Source organism: Salvia miltiorrhiza, chromosome 1 (assembly GCF_028751815.1).
Source record: "Salvia miltiorrhiza cultivar Shanhuang (shh) chromosome 1, IMPLAD_Smil_shh, whole genome shotgun sequence".
In the NCBI taxonomy this organism is placed as follows: domain Eukaryota; kingdom Viridiplantae; phylum Streptophyta; class Magnoliopsida; order Lamiales; family Lamiaceae; genus Salvia; species Salvia miltiorrhiza.
In genome coordinates this window covers 40,772,900-40,788,379 of record NC_080387.1, presented here as the reverse complement: position 1 = coordinate 40,788,379, position 15,480 = coordinate 40,772,900, and the positions used below count along the sequence as shown (strand labels likewise).

At 37.7% G+C, this 15,480-nt stretch overlaps 2 protein-coding genes and 1 long non-coding RNA gene across 3 annotated transcripts; all 3 read left to right on the top strand.

The window, feature by feature from the left end:
- Positions 1 to 5,993: 5,993 nt before the first annotated feature.
- Positions 5,994 to 6,994, top strand: LOC131024790 (uncharacterized). Its single transcript, XM_057954329.1, has 3 exons — positions 5,994 to 6,362; positions 6,469 to 6,738; positions 6,839 to 6,994. Exons 1-3 carry the CDS (start codon positions 6,216 to 6,218, stop codon positions 6,857 to 6,859), a joined length of 438 nt encoding a protein of 145 aa, XP_057810312.1. The 5' UTR covers positions 5,994 to 6,215; the 3' UTR covers positions 6,860 to 6,994.
- Positions 6,995 to 7,623: 629 nt separating this feature from the next.
- LOC131024783 (uncharacterized) lies at positions 7,624 to 11,286 on the top strand. Its single transcript, XM_057954322.1, has 8 exons — positions 7,624 to 7,752; positions 7,848 to 7,932; positions 8,588 to 8,723; positions 8,804 to 8,970; positions 9,139 to 9,262; positions 9,365 to 9,532; positions 9,670 to 9,735; positions 10,921 to 11,286. The coding sequence occupies exons 1-8, from the start codon at positions 7,677 to 7,679 to the stop codon at positions 11,077 to 11,079; spliced, it is 981 nt and encodes a 326-aa protein (XP_057810305.1). The 5' UTR covers positions 7,624 to 7,676; the 3' UTR covers positions 11,080 to 11,286.
- Positions 11,287 to 13,171: 1,885 nt separating this feature from the next.
- Positions 13,172 to 15,049, top strand: LOC131024777 (uncharacterized). Its single transcript, XR_009101987.1, has 3 exons — positions 13,172 to 13,517; positions 13,615 to 13,718; positions 14,378 to 15,049. It is a non-coding gene; the product is annotated as an uncharacterized LOC131024777 (long non-coding RNA).
- Positions 15,050 to 15,480: the final 431 nt, after the last annotated feature.

Sequence of the window (15,480 nt, the reverse complement as noted above, 5' to 3'; positions counted from 1 at the left end):
GATTTTAGCGAGATATCACATGTCGAAATCGAGATTTATTTAAATAAACAGTACCAAGCAGATACGAGCACGCGATCCATTTTACAATTACAGAATCACCGAGACATAGAAAATACATCATTAATCCTACACTACATTATTATTATTTTTTTTATCTTCCACTACTTTGCTCCCCACTACTTTGCCCACCACTATATTTTGCCCACCACTATACTTTGCCAATCCTCTATTAATCATCATCTCCACCATCCTGCAATTATCGAAGAAAGACTTCATTTACTACTGCCAACTTCAAAGGAGGTAAGCTTTGGCTTAAACTTCTCCATCTTCTTCCATGATTTAACCTGCAATTACTGAAACAACAATACCAATTTTCAGTTCCAATTCATTCAACTCAGCAACAACAGTCAACCAACAATTATACTTCAAGGTATTAATTCTATACCAAATATTCATCCAGTTCGCATATCATCCAATAAGCTTGATTAATTAGAAAGAGCAGACTGTATAGATGTATATTTGCATAATGGACTTAGCAAAGTCACACACTTATGTAATCTAGAATGAGCTTGAGTTAGTACAGAAAGAACAGCATAATCGGTAGTCACCTAGAACAACCAACAACCTATAAGCTTCCACACAATTCAATTGCATTGAGAATTTGCATAATCAGTAGCAAAACCACAGCATTTCATAACAAGAGTATTGAATAACCAAGATTTCATGAGCTATGAGAATAGCAGCAAATCGAAGAGCATAATATATGATCGAAAATAGAATATCATAGGATTGTAGAACTTAGCTTCGAATGGGAAGGGGGCGACTGCCCTGTTTAGTCGAGCTCAAGGAAGACGACGGCGAGCTGCCTTGTCGGAATCTGAGTTACAGCAGCAGCCGACCTGAACCATGGCCGAGAAGGGGCTCGAGCGCAGCAGCAGCGGACGCTCGGCAACGGCGTTCTGCCCTTTCTGAAACTTAGGGCTCGACGACGGAGAGAGATTTTGAGGGCAAGGGAAATGAACGGCGCCGCTCCCAGGCGTCGATATCTCGCCGGAATTTCAGAGCCGCGGAGGCGCAACTGATTTTATGGGAGCAAGAGGCGGCGAGATTTCTGGACGGAAGTGGCCGAGTGGTCTTTGCCGGGGAAGAAGAAGCCGAGTGACGACCAGCGACCGTTCGCCGTTCTTCCATGGGCGGCGGCGATTTTGATTTTGGGCGAAGAAGGGTTAGGGCTTGACCAAGTTGGCTGATATGGTGAAGTGAAGAGGAAGCGAGGCGAGGGGAGAAGGTACGTCTCGCCGTCGACCTCGCCGGGCTCCGGAGCCGCGGCGGCGGACTCCTTGGCTGAGAACGAGAGAGAGAAGAGAGGGAGGGAGCCGATTTTGAGAAGTATAGAGAGAGAGATCAATTTTGAGAGTATAGAGAGAGAGATCGAGTTTGAGGGGGATGAGAGTTGGGCTCCTCCCTTGGGCTTTAATTAATTCATTGGTCCTTTATTATTTATTTAAATTGGGCTTTTCCTTATTTTATTTTAACTGGGCCTTGTTGTATTTATTTTCATGTGGGCCTTTTTGTTATACTTCTTCTTGGGCCGATTTTAAGGTAATTGAATGGGCCGACTGTTGGGGAAGTTTGGGCCTTTGTTATATTATTTCAGTTGGGCCTTATTTATTTTACTCAGATGGACCTCTATTACATAATTTCATTGGGCCGAATTTATTTAAATTGAAGCCCATCTATTTTATTTAATTGGGCTGTTATATTCTTCGTTGGGCCTCGTTTGATTTATTTAATTGAGCTCAGCTAATCAAATTATTTATTTATTGGGCCAAGATTTATTTAATTACTTGAGCCGATGAATTATTTCAATTAGGCCTCTCATGTTAATTATTCAAGCCCACTTTTACTTAATTAATTATTAGGCTGCCTTATGTTGAGCCTTTTAATTATTTAATCTTATAACATTACTTATTCCTATTTATTAAGCCGATTAATTATGAGGTTATAAAGCGAATAAGCTGAAGTATTTATTTATTTTCTATTGACTACGAGAAGCGGGGTTTATTTAATTGACGGATTAGAACACCCCGAAGAGAACGGATTAATTTTTGTTAATTATCCGGCTTCATGAGACGAGACTTAGCTTTTGTTTAAATCCGATAGCCTGGATTAACAATAGAAATTCCCTGATTATTATCTCAGAATAATAGTTCATGCATACGAGATTCATGCATAGTTAAATTACGCATTCTCATTTAATTGAGAATTTTCCCTCGATTTAAAGTCTTACGTTATTTTCTCGGATTAAAGGTCGAGCGCAAGAATAAGAACTCGTCAAGGAGTCACTAATCTGTAGCAAAGCTTTGCTATCAGGTGGGTTACTTTCATATATATCAAATGAGTTTAATGTTATGTTTGAACAGTTATTTCATTGCAAAATCTTTGAACTGAAAATTATTTCAAATGTTGTCTTGCCATAAATGTTTCAATGTTTGGTATGATATCTATCTGATGTGGCTTTGCCAGTTATTATGCAATCGAATTCGGGTCCTGAGCAGTTGATAGCTATCCTGCCAGGGCTAGTGTACACCAGTGACCGTGAGTCATCTAGCGGGTTGGCCGGTCAAGTGTCCGTGAGAGGTGGCCACCTCTCCGGCACACAGTTCCAGATATGATAGATTACAAGAGAACTTAGTCTGCAGACGAACTTTAAGAATCACAAATGAATTTAGTAAGCTTGGGCCTTTTTAGCGAAAAACTCCCTTGCTGTACTGTTTATGATGGCATGACAATTTACAACTTTACGAAGCATGTTATATTTCATAGTAGGCATATGTGCCCACTGAGTACTTTTGTACTCAGCCCTGCATATATTTCTAAATGTGCAGGTTGAGCAGCTGCCGATGGTGATGAAGTGACGAACGGGACTCTTTTGTCTTATTATGTATTAATGAACTCTAGGGTTACATGTCTTCATACATGTAATCAGAACCTTATTCCGCTGCGTACTCAGAATTTTTATGTTATTTTGGATAAGTCGGAGTTATCCGAACTTACTAGTTATTTAAGCCTATACGACTAAAACTCCGTTATATTATAAATATCCCTGTTGTTAACAATGATACTGCGATCCTTTCTTGTTTGAATATTCCCCTTTCTACCCCGCTTCTAATCTCCCTCCATTAGTCACGGTTTCCCCGGCTTAATTATCCTTAATTAGGTCCGGTCGTGACAAATGATGATCCTAATTTTGAATTTTCCACGGAACGGATTGCAAGTCTAGCAAGCTATATGAGGAACAGGATACAACTTCGTAACAGGGAAGCTCACAATGCTCTTAAAAATGACTTGATCGAACATATTTGGCAAAAGTTTGGCGATGATAATTAAATGCTTAGTATGTACTCCCTCCGTCCCTGAAATAAGTTCATCTTTTTCCTTTTTGGGACGTCCCCCAAATAAGTTCTTCTTTCTTTCTTTCCATTTTTGGACAACTACCCCACCACTAATAATACTTTATTTATTCTTACTTTTCACTTTTTCACCACTCTCAATACTAATTATAACACCTTTTCACCTTTTCACAACTCTCAATACTAATTATAACATATTTTTCTCCACTATCAATACACTTTACCATTTTTTCTTAAAACTCGTGCCGTCCCCAAAGAGGAACCTATTTTGGGGACGGAGGGAGTATTATTTTTTTCTATTTCGAGTTTGCATTGTTGTAATTTATATTTTTAGTTTGTCGTAATTTAAATTTTTATTAGTTTGTTTTTTTTTCCTTTTAATTTTTTTGTAATATTTTAATTTATATTTAATATTATTAAAATTATTACGATTAAAAATAATAATAAAATAATTATATATAATGTTGTGGTTGGGTGATTGGGTGGTTGGGGTGGTCATTGATAAATCAACAAAAATAGAGGTGGTTGGATTAGGATAAATATAGTGATGTGGAAGAGAGAGAAATTAATTAAAGAGTAAAATTTTGAAGTAGCCAAAATGAAGCATAAAACACAATTTATGGTCACACATTGAAAAAATACAAAATTTGGCCATTTTTATTGATTTGGACGTTTTTACCCTTAATGAGGCGGACCGGGTAGGATCAGGCACGCGGGTCGCGTGCCGGGTCGGGTTAGGCACTTATGGCACTATTAGTGCCATAAGTGTCAAGATTTTACTTTGGTTTTATTTTGGATTATGGCACTAATAGTGCCATAAGTGCCATACGTGCAGCACAAATACGGAAACAACAACATCATTTAAACCCTAAATGGAACATCTAAACCCCCAAATGGATAATCTAAACACTAAATGGAATATCTAAACCCTATGGGGAAGTGTGCACTTATGGCACTAATAGTGCCATAAGTGCCATACGTGCACCACAGATCAGATCAGATCAGATCTGTCGATGGCTGAAATCGAAGGAGGCGGAGATCAGATCTGCCGATGGAGGAGACAGCGCAACGATCAGATCATATCCACCGTCGCCGCCTCATCAGATCAGATCCAAAAAATCATCCCAGACACGCCCAAAAAAATTAGAAAAAATCAGAAACTCGAAATTCCCCCAATTGAAACGATGTCGTCGAACAACGAGAGCCCATCGTCGCCCACGGCGGCAGCCACCGTCGACACTATACTTTTGCTTGGCGACCAGAGCCCCAGCAATCGCTCCAGCTTCCTCGGCCTCCGTGGCGCAGCTCGCTTTCTCCACCGCGCTAGCAGCCACAGCCGCTCTATATGAGAGCCCTCCGTCTGCGTCTGCGAAACTACGCTGGAACAAATCGAGGAGCGCCAGAGCGATTGGGCCAAATCGAAGAACTGCAGTGCGATGGGTAGAAAGGGCAAATTAGGCATTCCACCTAATTAATGGCTAAATTTTGATGTTTTTAGATTTAGGGCTAAATTTTGATTTTGTATGCTCAATAGGGCCATTCGGCCCTATTATTTCTTAATTAAATATTGAAGATGGTTGATATGGTTTCATCCATATCTCATAACATCTATCAATTCTATAAAGCAATACATGTTGAAGGCCCCATATTCTTTCTCTCTCCTACATGGCACACTCACAGGGTTTTATTTTGTACTATTTGAAAGACTTTTTTCTCACAATTTTTGAAAGCCAAATGCGGTTCTTTTCCTCACAAGGTATGAGTTCGACCCTTGACTCTTACAAATTAGCGGTTCTTCCTCACAAATTCTATTCAGACTTGGTGTCGATTTCTCTATTATTCAGCCGTTTCTTTTCTCAGATTTCTCTCACAATATCAAGCAATCAACCGTTTCTTTTCTCAAGTTTCTCTGTTATTCAATCAATCTTTCACAAATTAGGGATGTGCTTCATCCATGGCTGCAAACGCATCTTCCCCACAACTACAGATTATCCATGGCTGCAAACGAGGCAGATTCAGTCTCTCTTTCTCTCTTTCAATTTCGATTGCCCAAATTTGGGAGGTGCTTCATCCATGGCTGAACCCCACACTACAGATCCATGATTCAAGGTAAGTAATTGGAAGTGATAGATTTGGAAAGGCAAATCAGCGGACTTCATTCTTGCCATATAGCTCTACACCTTCATTTTTTATATAATTTTTTTACAGCCTATTCCTCTACAAGTGGGCTTTAGAAATTGCAGAGAGAGGGAAAAGTTGCAGGTCATTCTTCGTCCTTGGAGCAATAATAGGTAGTTCTTTGAACTTTGAGGTTCTGAGATTTGTTCTAAGATTGTAGTTGCCGTGCCTACGAAGCCCAGCCAATATCTTAGATGTGATCGCTCGATGCTGTCGCTCCCGCAACTTTGTTCTCTTTTTCTGTGCTCTGTTATATTCCCTCTGCTCTTCTCTACTCTGTCCACTCTATTCTGTCTCTGCTCTGTTATATTCCCAATGCTCTTCTCTACTCTGTCAGCTATCTACTCTTTCTGCTCTGCTCTCTTATCTCTGCTCTTCTCTGCTCTGTCCGCTCTCCTCTATCTCTGCTCTGGTCTCTTCTCTATGCTTTTCTATACTCTGTCCGCTATAACCTCTTTATGCTCTGCTCTCTTATCTCTGCTCTCCTCTACTATATCCGCTATCTTCTCTCTCTGCTCTGCTATGCTCTTTCCTCTTTGATATCAATATGTTTTGTTTTTTATTCTTTTTTAATAAACTTTATATTTCAGCAGATATTTATCTGTTTTGTTCTCAACGAAGGAAATGACGACAAGGAATGGAATCATTCAAATCAACTCCATCGATAAAAAAACTTGGAATAAAAGGGTCGTCGTTAGAATATTGCGGCTTTGGGTTCAAAAGGATTTAACAGGCCGAGAAGGCTTGGAGATGATTTTAATCGATGAATGGGTAATGCTTTAAATTTGAGTTTAGTTGAGATAATCTAGATTTTATATAAACTAATTACTATATGCAAGCATTAGATTACCTTTTGAAAAATTTATCTGTCATGTAGGGCAATCAAATTCAAGCATCTGTCTCTTTTGGAAATAAAAGGAAGTTTATGCCTCTTTTGAGAGAGGGAGATATAAATATGATCCAAAATTTCCAAGTAATGGACAACAAACCCAATTTTCAGATGGCCAAGGTCGACCACTTGTATATGCTTGGCTTTGGCCTTGCCACCCAAATTGAGCAACCAGATGAAGCTTCGAAATTCTGGAAAATGGATTTAATTTTATTCCCTTTACAGATATTCCTACACACGATCCCACTTTCTTTTTGGGTTAGTATAATTTGCTAAACCTAATATCATGAAAGTCATATTACAATTTATGTGTATTGTAATCTATATTTTGACGTTGAAAAATATATTCATGGTGCAGATGTTCTTGGGGAGGTTATGACCCACACTATTAACATAGATTGGGTCGAAATGAGAACTGGCAAGGCATCCAAGTGTGACATAACATTAGCCGATGCAGAGTATGATTGTCTTTATTAATTTATATTTACTATCTCTGTTATAAACTTGTCTTTAAAACTTATATAGTCTGTTATTTTTGAAAGCCTTATTGGATTGGATCTGTGCTTAAAGATAAGATTTTTTGGGCATTTCATATTGATATCTATGCATGAAAAACAATCCTTTATTTGGAGTATACATTTTAGCTTTTTATTTCTAAAATTTGGGATCATACTCAGCCTAATTTGATGTGGATTAAGATAAAGAGATAATGGTGAATGATGTAAGCATGCCTTGCTAAAAGAATGTTCTATCTGCTCTGCTCTCTCGCCATCTGCTCTCTCGCTCTCTCTTCTCTCTACTCTGTCCACTCTCTTCTATCTCTGCTCTGTTCTCTTCTCTCTACTCTGCTCTATTCTGTCCGCCATTTTCTCTTTCTCCTCTGTTCTCTGACTCTTCCTTTGGCGAACTCCATGTGTTTGCCTTTCTTGGGATTTCTCTGGTCCCGCCTTTTGGGGATTTCTCTGACTCCGCTTTTTGAGGATTTCGCTGACTCCTCTGGCAAGGATTTCGCTGATTCCTCTGGCGAGGATTTCGCTGACTCCTCTGGCGAGGACTTCGCTGATTCCTCTGGCGAGGACTTTATATTTCTGCTCTATTTTTGTGTTGATGTTTAATTCTCCTGATGTCTTCGTAACAACGGCACGCAAGTAACCTGTGTCTTATGGGGATCACTTGTCGAGGAATTGAAAACATTTATGGAGAACAAATCAGCAGAAGACAAAGAGCCTGTAATGGTGGCATTGCAATTTGCAAAGATATCCACATTCAGAGGTTTAATTATTATGACTAAACATAAACATTCATACATATAAAACTTACCTATATCCAAACTCCATTGTCGAATTTACTAATTCAATTTTGTGTAGGCCAAATCAAGGTTTCCTCGATGAAGAATGCGAGCAAATTTTTTATCTGTCCAGATATAAAAGAAGTGAAAGATTTTATACTAAGGTTTGTATTTATATGCATAGCTAAAAGAATGGTCTACAATTTTGTCCTGTTTTTATCATGGCACATCTAAAATTTTTGGTGATTCCTGTTCACTAACACTAATAGAAATCCATTATGCACATGATAGTAAATAAAATAATTCATATAGCATATGAACTGCATAAAGATGAAATTAGCTATTTGCCAAAGTAAGTAAGAAAGTATTAATTGCAACTTAAATGACCATGAAGTGTTTTGTCAATATTATGTAATAGGTCAATGATTTTTCTCTCTCTCTCTCTCTCTTTTTTTTTTTTTTTTTTTTCTGTTCTTACCATTGGTTTCTGTTTATTAAGATGTTTTAGCTATTTCACGAGTTAGATATAGTGTTTGATAATTCAATTACTGTTAACAGTTTATATTCCCAACTTTAATATATAATTAATTATTATTAGTGTTTGCTTAATATTGGCTCGGCCCTTAGTTTGTTGTTTGTGCACTCAAGGGTTCTTGGTTCTTTTTTCTCTTTCTCTTTTTAATAAAATTTAATTTAATAAGTGTTTGCTTAATATTGTCTGCTTAAATGAGAATTTTGATTCATACATCTATACTTTTGTACAAATTTTGCATTTTACGTTGTTCCAATATATAATGAAATTTTTTGCATTACATTAAGGCGTGGTGTTAGTAGATCTTCTAGCTGTAATGATACCATTACCGATATATCTATCGGTCAACAAGCACTGAATAGGAATGAATGGTTGGATGCTGCTCATGCAAGAAGGTTATGCGACTTGATAAAATCAGAAGAGGTAATATTTTTTTTATGAGCTATTTTAGTGTGTAATTTCCTAACACATATTTCTTTTATTTGTGCTCTTAAAATCTATAGTGTGGAACATTTAACTGCAAAGGGACAATATTGGACTTTCACCCGCAAGAGTCGTGGTATTATGAAGCATGTGGAAATGATAGATGCTTGAAAGGGATTGCCAAAGGAAGCACTATCGGAGATCATTGCAAAAAGTGCAAACGTCCAATTGGGTCAATTATTATAAGGTATTTTAAGTCAAACTTAAAATATGTTTCTATAAATACATTGAGGGAAATCAATGTTGGGAGAATCATAATATTTTGTTATGGTGTATGTAGAAATCTAATGACTTGTGAACATTTATTTGGATCGCTTTTTTCAAGGATGTATTTTAAATTTTGTATCATCATTAGGTACTTGATGAAGGTACTTGTAGGCGATGAAATTGATCAGACGTATTTCACGATTTTTGAGGATTATGCCCTATATCTTTTGAAAAGGACTGCTACCCAAGTCATGGAGGAAATGGTGCAACAGGTTATTTATCAATGAATTGTATAATTTATTTCACAATGACATAGGATTGTTTTCGATATTATATAAAAATCTATAAATTATAATTACTCCTTTTGTTGTCAGACCGGTGATAGGAATGGAACACCTGAAATGTTGTCCACCATGCTAGTGAGAGAGTGCCTCTTTAAAGTTGAGGTTGGTTTAAGATTCGGTGAACGTGTCTATACGGTGAAAAATGTAACAGGAGATGCTCGTGTCATTGCTCAATTTCCCTCTGGTGTAAATGTTGGTGTAAGTGGAATTCATTGTAATTTAAAAACTTTCACAATTTGATAAATAAAAAAATCATAATGTTTTTCATGATTTAATTTAAATTGTGTTTTATTTGTTTATACTAATCTATTGAAATTTATGTTGCATTGCAAAAGTTGCAGGAAGTTGCTTCCAAGTATAAAGATGGTAGCAATATTATTGAGGACGAACCAGAAGAAGAGGTAAAATGGACTTATATTAAAGAGGCGTATATTTTTTTATATTGATTATTCAATTTATTTATTTATTTACGACTAATATAATATTAATATGAGTAAAATTTTGGAATAGCCAAAATGGATCATAAAACACAAATTATGGCCACTCATTGAAAAAACATAAATTTTGGCCATTTTTATAGCTTTGGGATGTTTTTGCCCTTAATTGGGCGGACTGGGAACCAGGGGGCTTAGCCCACTGGCCACCGGATCCTCACTTAAGTGAAGTGACCCGGGTTCGATCCCTCTTGGGAGCGAATTGGAGATTGGAGATATAAGGTGGATTTGGTGAATGGAGAGATAAGGTGGTTCTTGGAGTGGATGGGGAACTAATTTATAACATCTAACATGACTTTGTCCGACCAAAAAAAAAAAAATTGGGCGGACTGGGTAGGGTCAGGAGCGCGGGTCGCGTGCCGGGTAGGATCAGGCACGCGGGTCAGGTTAGGCACTTATGGCACTATTAGTGCCATAAGTGCCAACGAAATTTTTTTTTTACTCCCCCTGCCCTGTCTACCCCCCCAGACCCCCGACCCCACCCAACCCCAAGCCAAAAAAAAAAAAAAACTCCCCCTAGATAAAAATAAATTAAATTTTACTTTTGTTATTTTATTTTATGGCACTATTAGTGCCATAAGTGCCAACGAAAATTCAAAATAAAATAAAGTAAAATGGTCTTTTTAGCACTTATGACACTATTAGTGCCATAAGTGCCAAACATACAGAACAAATATAGAAACAACAGCATCATCTAAAGCCTAAATGGAACATTTAAACCCTAAATGGATAATCTAAACCCTAAATGGAATATCTAAACCCTAGGGGAAGTGTTTAAAAAGTTCCTTTTGGCTTGGAGGTGGGTGGGGTCGGGGGTCTGGGGGGGTAGACAGGGCAGGGGGAGTAAAAAAAAAATTTCGTTGGCACTTATGGCACTAATAGTGCCATAAGTGCCTAACCCGACCCGCGTGCCTGATCCTACCCGGCACGCGACCCGCGCTCCTGACCCTACCCAGTCCGCCCAATTAGGGGTATATTAGGCATATTGCCTAATTAATGGCCATAATTTGTGTTTTTTCAATTAGTGGCCAAATATTGTATTTGCATGTTCAATGTGGCCATTTGACACCATTGTTTCTATTAATATTGCAGATTTCTGTTGAAATGAATGAAGAGACATGTTCGAATTCAACGACCACCTCAGTCACTCCCAAGAAACGTAATCGGCTGAAATTGTCCCCTACGGATATAGATGGTGGTGATATACAATTTTCAGCGACAAAGAGGCCAAAGAAATCGAATGTCAATTAATCTGAATTTGTAGTGCTATTGTTGAATTTTGGTTGATTTTAAACAAATATGGATTATATGTTTTTTTTGGATCCAATCTGCTATCTTCGAATTTGTTTGTTTTTAAGTTAAATATTTGTTTCATAAATATTAAGTTAAGCACCTCCTAGTGTCTACATGTAACAATTTACACCTTCCTCCCCCTTAAAGCATTCACCAACGCACAAAGATCAGATCACAATCCATTTAATATATGGTTTTTTTCGTTTTTGGAGAATGTTGTGCTCATCTTCATCTTTTATTTTATTATTCAATTCATCATTTAATATATGGATTTTTTTAGGGGATTTAATATGAAATCCTCGTCAGAGGAGTCAGCGAAATCCTCGCCAGAGGAATCAGCGAAATCCTCGCCAGAGGAATCAGCGAAGTCCTCGCCAGAGGAGTCAGCGAAATCCTCGCCAGAGGAATCAGCGAAGTCCTCGCCAGAGGAGTCAGCGAAGTCCTCGCCAGAGGAATCAGCGAAATCCTCGCCAGAGGAGTCAGCGAAATCCTCGCCAGAGGAGTCAGCGAAGTCCTCGCCAGAGGAGTCAGCGAAGTCCTCGCCAGAGGAGTCAGCGAAATCCTCGCCAGAGGAGTCAGCGAAGTCCTCGCCAGAGGAGTCAGCGAAATCCTCGCCAGAGGAATCAGCGAAGTCCTCGCCAGAGGAGTAAGCGAAATCCTCGCCAGAGGAGTCAGCGAAATCCTCAAAAAGCGGAGTCAGAGAAATCCCCAAAAGGCGGGACCAGAGAAATCCCAAGAAAGGCAAACACAGGGGGTTCGCCAAAGGAAGAGTCAGAGAAATTACGGCAACACCAGTCAACGAATGCAAAGATGTCATAAGGAAACCATCAACCATATCAAAATCAGATAAATCCAATCAGACGAGTCAGCGAAATCATCAGAGGAGGAGTTAGCAAAAATTCTAAAGAAAAATTTCAGCACTTTGATTAAAAGGATAAACACGCCATTTCACAAGAAGGAAATCTAACTTGGAATTACAATTCCAAAGTCAAGGGGAAAATGCTTATCTTTGCTTTCTTACAATATTAGAACTCTTATGTCTTCATGATTTGCAGGGATTAAGGAAAACAGCACAGCACTAACTTTAACAATACTTCGCTGGTTGAACACGAAGAATACCCGGTTCAACCAGACTAGGGGGAGTAGCTGATGAGGAGTAATATATGCGGAACAGAGGAATGACTTTGCCAAGGGAATCACGGGGAGCAGCGAGATAGCTTTCATCAGAGGAATCACACTCGCTAGAGGAATCATACTCGCCAGAGGAATCACACTCGTCAGAGGAATCATACTCTTCAGAGGAATCATACTTGCCAGAGGAATAATACTTAATCAGAGGAAAGGTCCTTGCCAGAGGGAAGGCTTGCACCAGAGGAATCGTCCACCTCACCAGTGAATCTACCTTTTTGCCCCTGACCACGCGGAGTGCATGTTCTTAGATAGGAGTTTACTATTTTGCCCCCGTCCATGCGAGGAGCGTGTTGGGGGAGCGAAATTACTTTCTTATCCTTAGCTTGTATTCCTCTATAAATACCCGTGCATGCACTCGTGCATGGCCACGTAAATCCGGTGTCGTTTACTGCTTTTATCTACCGTATTATTTCCCGTTTCACCACTCTCTAACTGAAAATTCTTTTTGTAGTTTATAAGCTCAATTATCCAAACACTTTGATAATTTATAAGCTTTTTTTTAGGGAAGATAATTTATACACTTAAATTAATTAACAATCAATTTATTAACTATTTGGTGCTAAAAGAAAGAAGCATTTGCACATTCGAGTTTTCCAAGTCTACTCATAATTCACTACCTTTTTCCTATATGGGTTCCGTTTTTTTAGGGAAATAAAATTTGTAATATTAATTTATGTTGAGATCGTTAATCATATTTCTTTTTTGAAAAGGGCTTGAGGGACTTATTTTTCATGACCTTAATTTTTAAATGTTTTTTTAATGATTAATTAATAACATGAAATACGAAAAAAATATTAACGGTGGCTCATTTGTTTTACACAATACACATTTGTTGCGAGGGAGTTAGGTATATCAAGTTTCAGCGGATATTCAAGGATTATTTGTTTCCCCCATTCATAGCCACTCAGATATGGAATCCCTTTATCTTCAAATCCGCACCAGTTTCCATAATCTTCACATAGGCAATTTCTCAAACAGTAGGCGCAAAATCAGTCTTTGTCTTTGAATTTCGATGACACAAATTAGGGATGTGCGTCATCCATGGCTGCAAACCCTTCTTCTCAACAACTACAGATTCATCCATGGCTGCAAAAGAAGGCAGATTCAGTATATCTCTCTTTCAATCTCGAGGGCCCTAATTTGGGAGGTGCTTCATCCATGGTTGCAAACGTTTCTTCCCCATCGCTGTAGATCCATGAATCAGGGTAAGTAATTGGTAGTGATCGATTTGGAAAGGTGCGGATTTCATCCGTCCCATATTGCTCTACACCTTGAGTTTTATATAAATTTTTGAATTTGCAGACAATTACTACCACAGACACCTCCCGTACCCAATTAATTTACAGACGCGGACACCGGCGCCGACGATTGAAGGATCTGCTCTTTCTCTGTTTCGTATTATCTAGGTAATCACGCATGTGCTCGGTTTTGCTCCATTTTTCTGATTTCAATACTCTGTTTTGTAGTGGGCATTTGGAAAATATGTGGAGTTTTCCTTTCATTTGGATGCTTCTCTATTATATAAAGCAATCAAGGACTTAACCGCACTTGAACGCACTTGAACCGCAATCAAAGTGGTTTCCCGTCCGAAATAATAACAATAAATATTTATCATGCACTAGGCTGAACTATTCATGCTTGAACTATTCTATCTGTGTTTGAACTATTCATGTTTGTGTTTGTGTTCCTATTTCTATCATGCAAGGTTATTGGATTCTGTGTTATTGGATTCTGTTTGTATATGTAATCATTCATGTTTGTGTTTGAACTATTATATTCGATGTTGAAAATCTGAATATCTTATGGGCCATGACCAGTTTGAAGATACTTAGTTTATGTTTGCAGGTGAGAATAGTAATAAATGCAGTCAACTTTTAGTTTATCATTGACAATATCATTACATAAATAACAGTTCAGATACATTTTTTCAACATTGAAAATTTTCTTCATCATCATCATCATCTTTATATTTGATCTGGACTTATATTTTATAAAGTAAAGTGAATCCCCATATTATCACTAATTCATCGATTATTTTTTCTTACAATTGGTTTCTGTTCATTAGAATGGCCGACATCCACGCAACAATGAAAGAACTGCACAAGGCCTCCAAACATAGATTCTTTAACCGCAAATGGAACGGCCGAATGGGAATATTAGAGAATCTTGATCGTATCTGTTTTTATGGCTTAGGACCATGGAATACGGACGACAGGTTAGTGATATTGAGGCTGCACTTAAAGTTGTTGATTCCGTTCCGCAAGATCTTTACTACACTGTCACCGAGATATATAATCAAATGATCGTTAAAAGACCGGGGGCGCATTGACAAAATTAATTTTGAGCATTTCAAGATCGCCTTGGAGGACAAATTTAGAGCTCTATATCTGGGTGTCCAAGTTATCGACGAAAACTACGAACCAATTGAGATAAGTGATTCGGAGGAGGATCCATCCGAAGATGAGGCGGAATTGATGGACGAGTGTGAAGATTAGTTAGTTTTTATGAAATATTACAATTCCTGTTCGTGTGTTTTATTTAAATAAGTGCAGTATGGTTTCATGCATAGTTAATTTAATAAAACTTAAGAATTTGCAGTTCAAATTCGAGTTTCTGAAGTTCTTCTGAAAATCCAATGGTTGTTAATATCGAAATGAATTAAACAGCAAGTATGTAATAAAACAAATCTGTGAGACTATGATTTATAGTCGAACATTGAGCTGATCGTAGTGAAACACCTCTGAGATTGAGAAACGTTGCTGCTGATCTTGAGAAAAAAATATTCTTTATAATATAGGAAAAATATACTTGCCATTCGGAAATGCAGCTGTGATTAGCGTGTGATGCGTATGGATTTTTTTAACAAAATAGAATAAATATATAAGCAGGTTATTAGACAAAATTGAATAATATCTAAGCAAGTTTTGTTTGATTCCATTGGTTGAACTTTGTGTTTTGTTTGTTGGGTCTTCAATTTTATAATATGATTGACATTTTAAAAAGAATTACAAAAAATAAGAGTTTAAGAATATAATTTTCACTTGACGTTTTCAACCACAAAAATTTATTTTCGAAACTCTGAAAAAAACTTTACCAGGGGAATCAAATAAGAATATGAAATAAAGGATTGTGGGAGTCCCCGTGATTCCTCATAATTAAATATTCAAC

What these genes read in the sequence shown, in the direction of transcription:
- LOC131024790 (XM_057954329.1), top strand. Translation starts at nt 6,216, where the DNA reads ATGACGACAAGGAATGGAATCATTCAAATCAACTCCATCGATAAAAAA. An exon ending in TGATTTTAATCGATGAATGG is followed by an intron (nt 6,363 to 6,468) that starts GTAATGCTTTAA and finishes TCTGTCATGTAG; the next exon opens with GGCAATCAAATTCAAGCATC. An exon ending in CGATCCCACTTTCTTTTTGG is followed by an intron (nt 6,739 to 6,838) that starts GTTAGTATAATT and finishes TTCATGGTGCAG; the next exon opens with ATGTTCTTGGGGAGGTTATG.
- LOC131024783 (XM_057954322.1), top strand. Translation starts at nt 7,677, where the DNA reads ATGGAGAACAAATCAGCAGAAGACAAAGAGCCTGTAATGGTGGCATTG. An exon ending in AAAGATATCCACATTCAGAG is followed by an intron (nt 7,753 to 7,847) that starts GTTTAATTATTA and finishes AATTTTGTGTAG; the next exon opens with GCCAAATCAAGGTTTCCTCG. An exon ending in AGGACGAACCAGAAGAAGAG is followed by an intron (nt 9,736 to 10,920) that starts GTAAAATGGACT and finishes TTAATATTGCAG; the next exon opens with ATTTCTGTTGAAATGAATGA.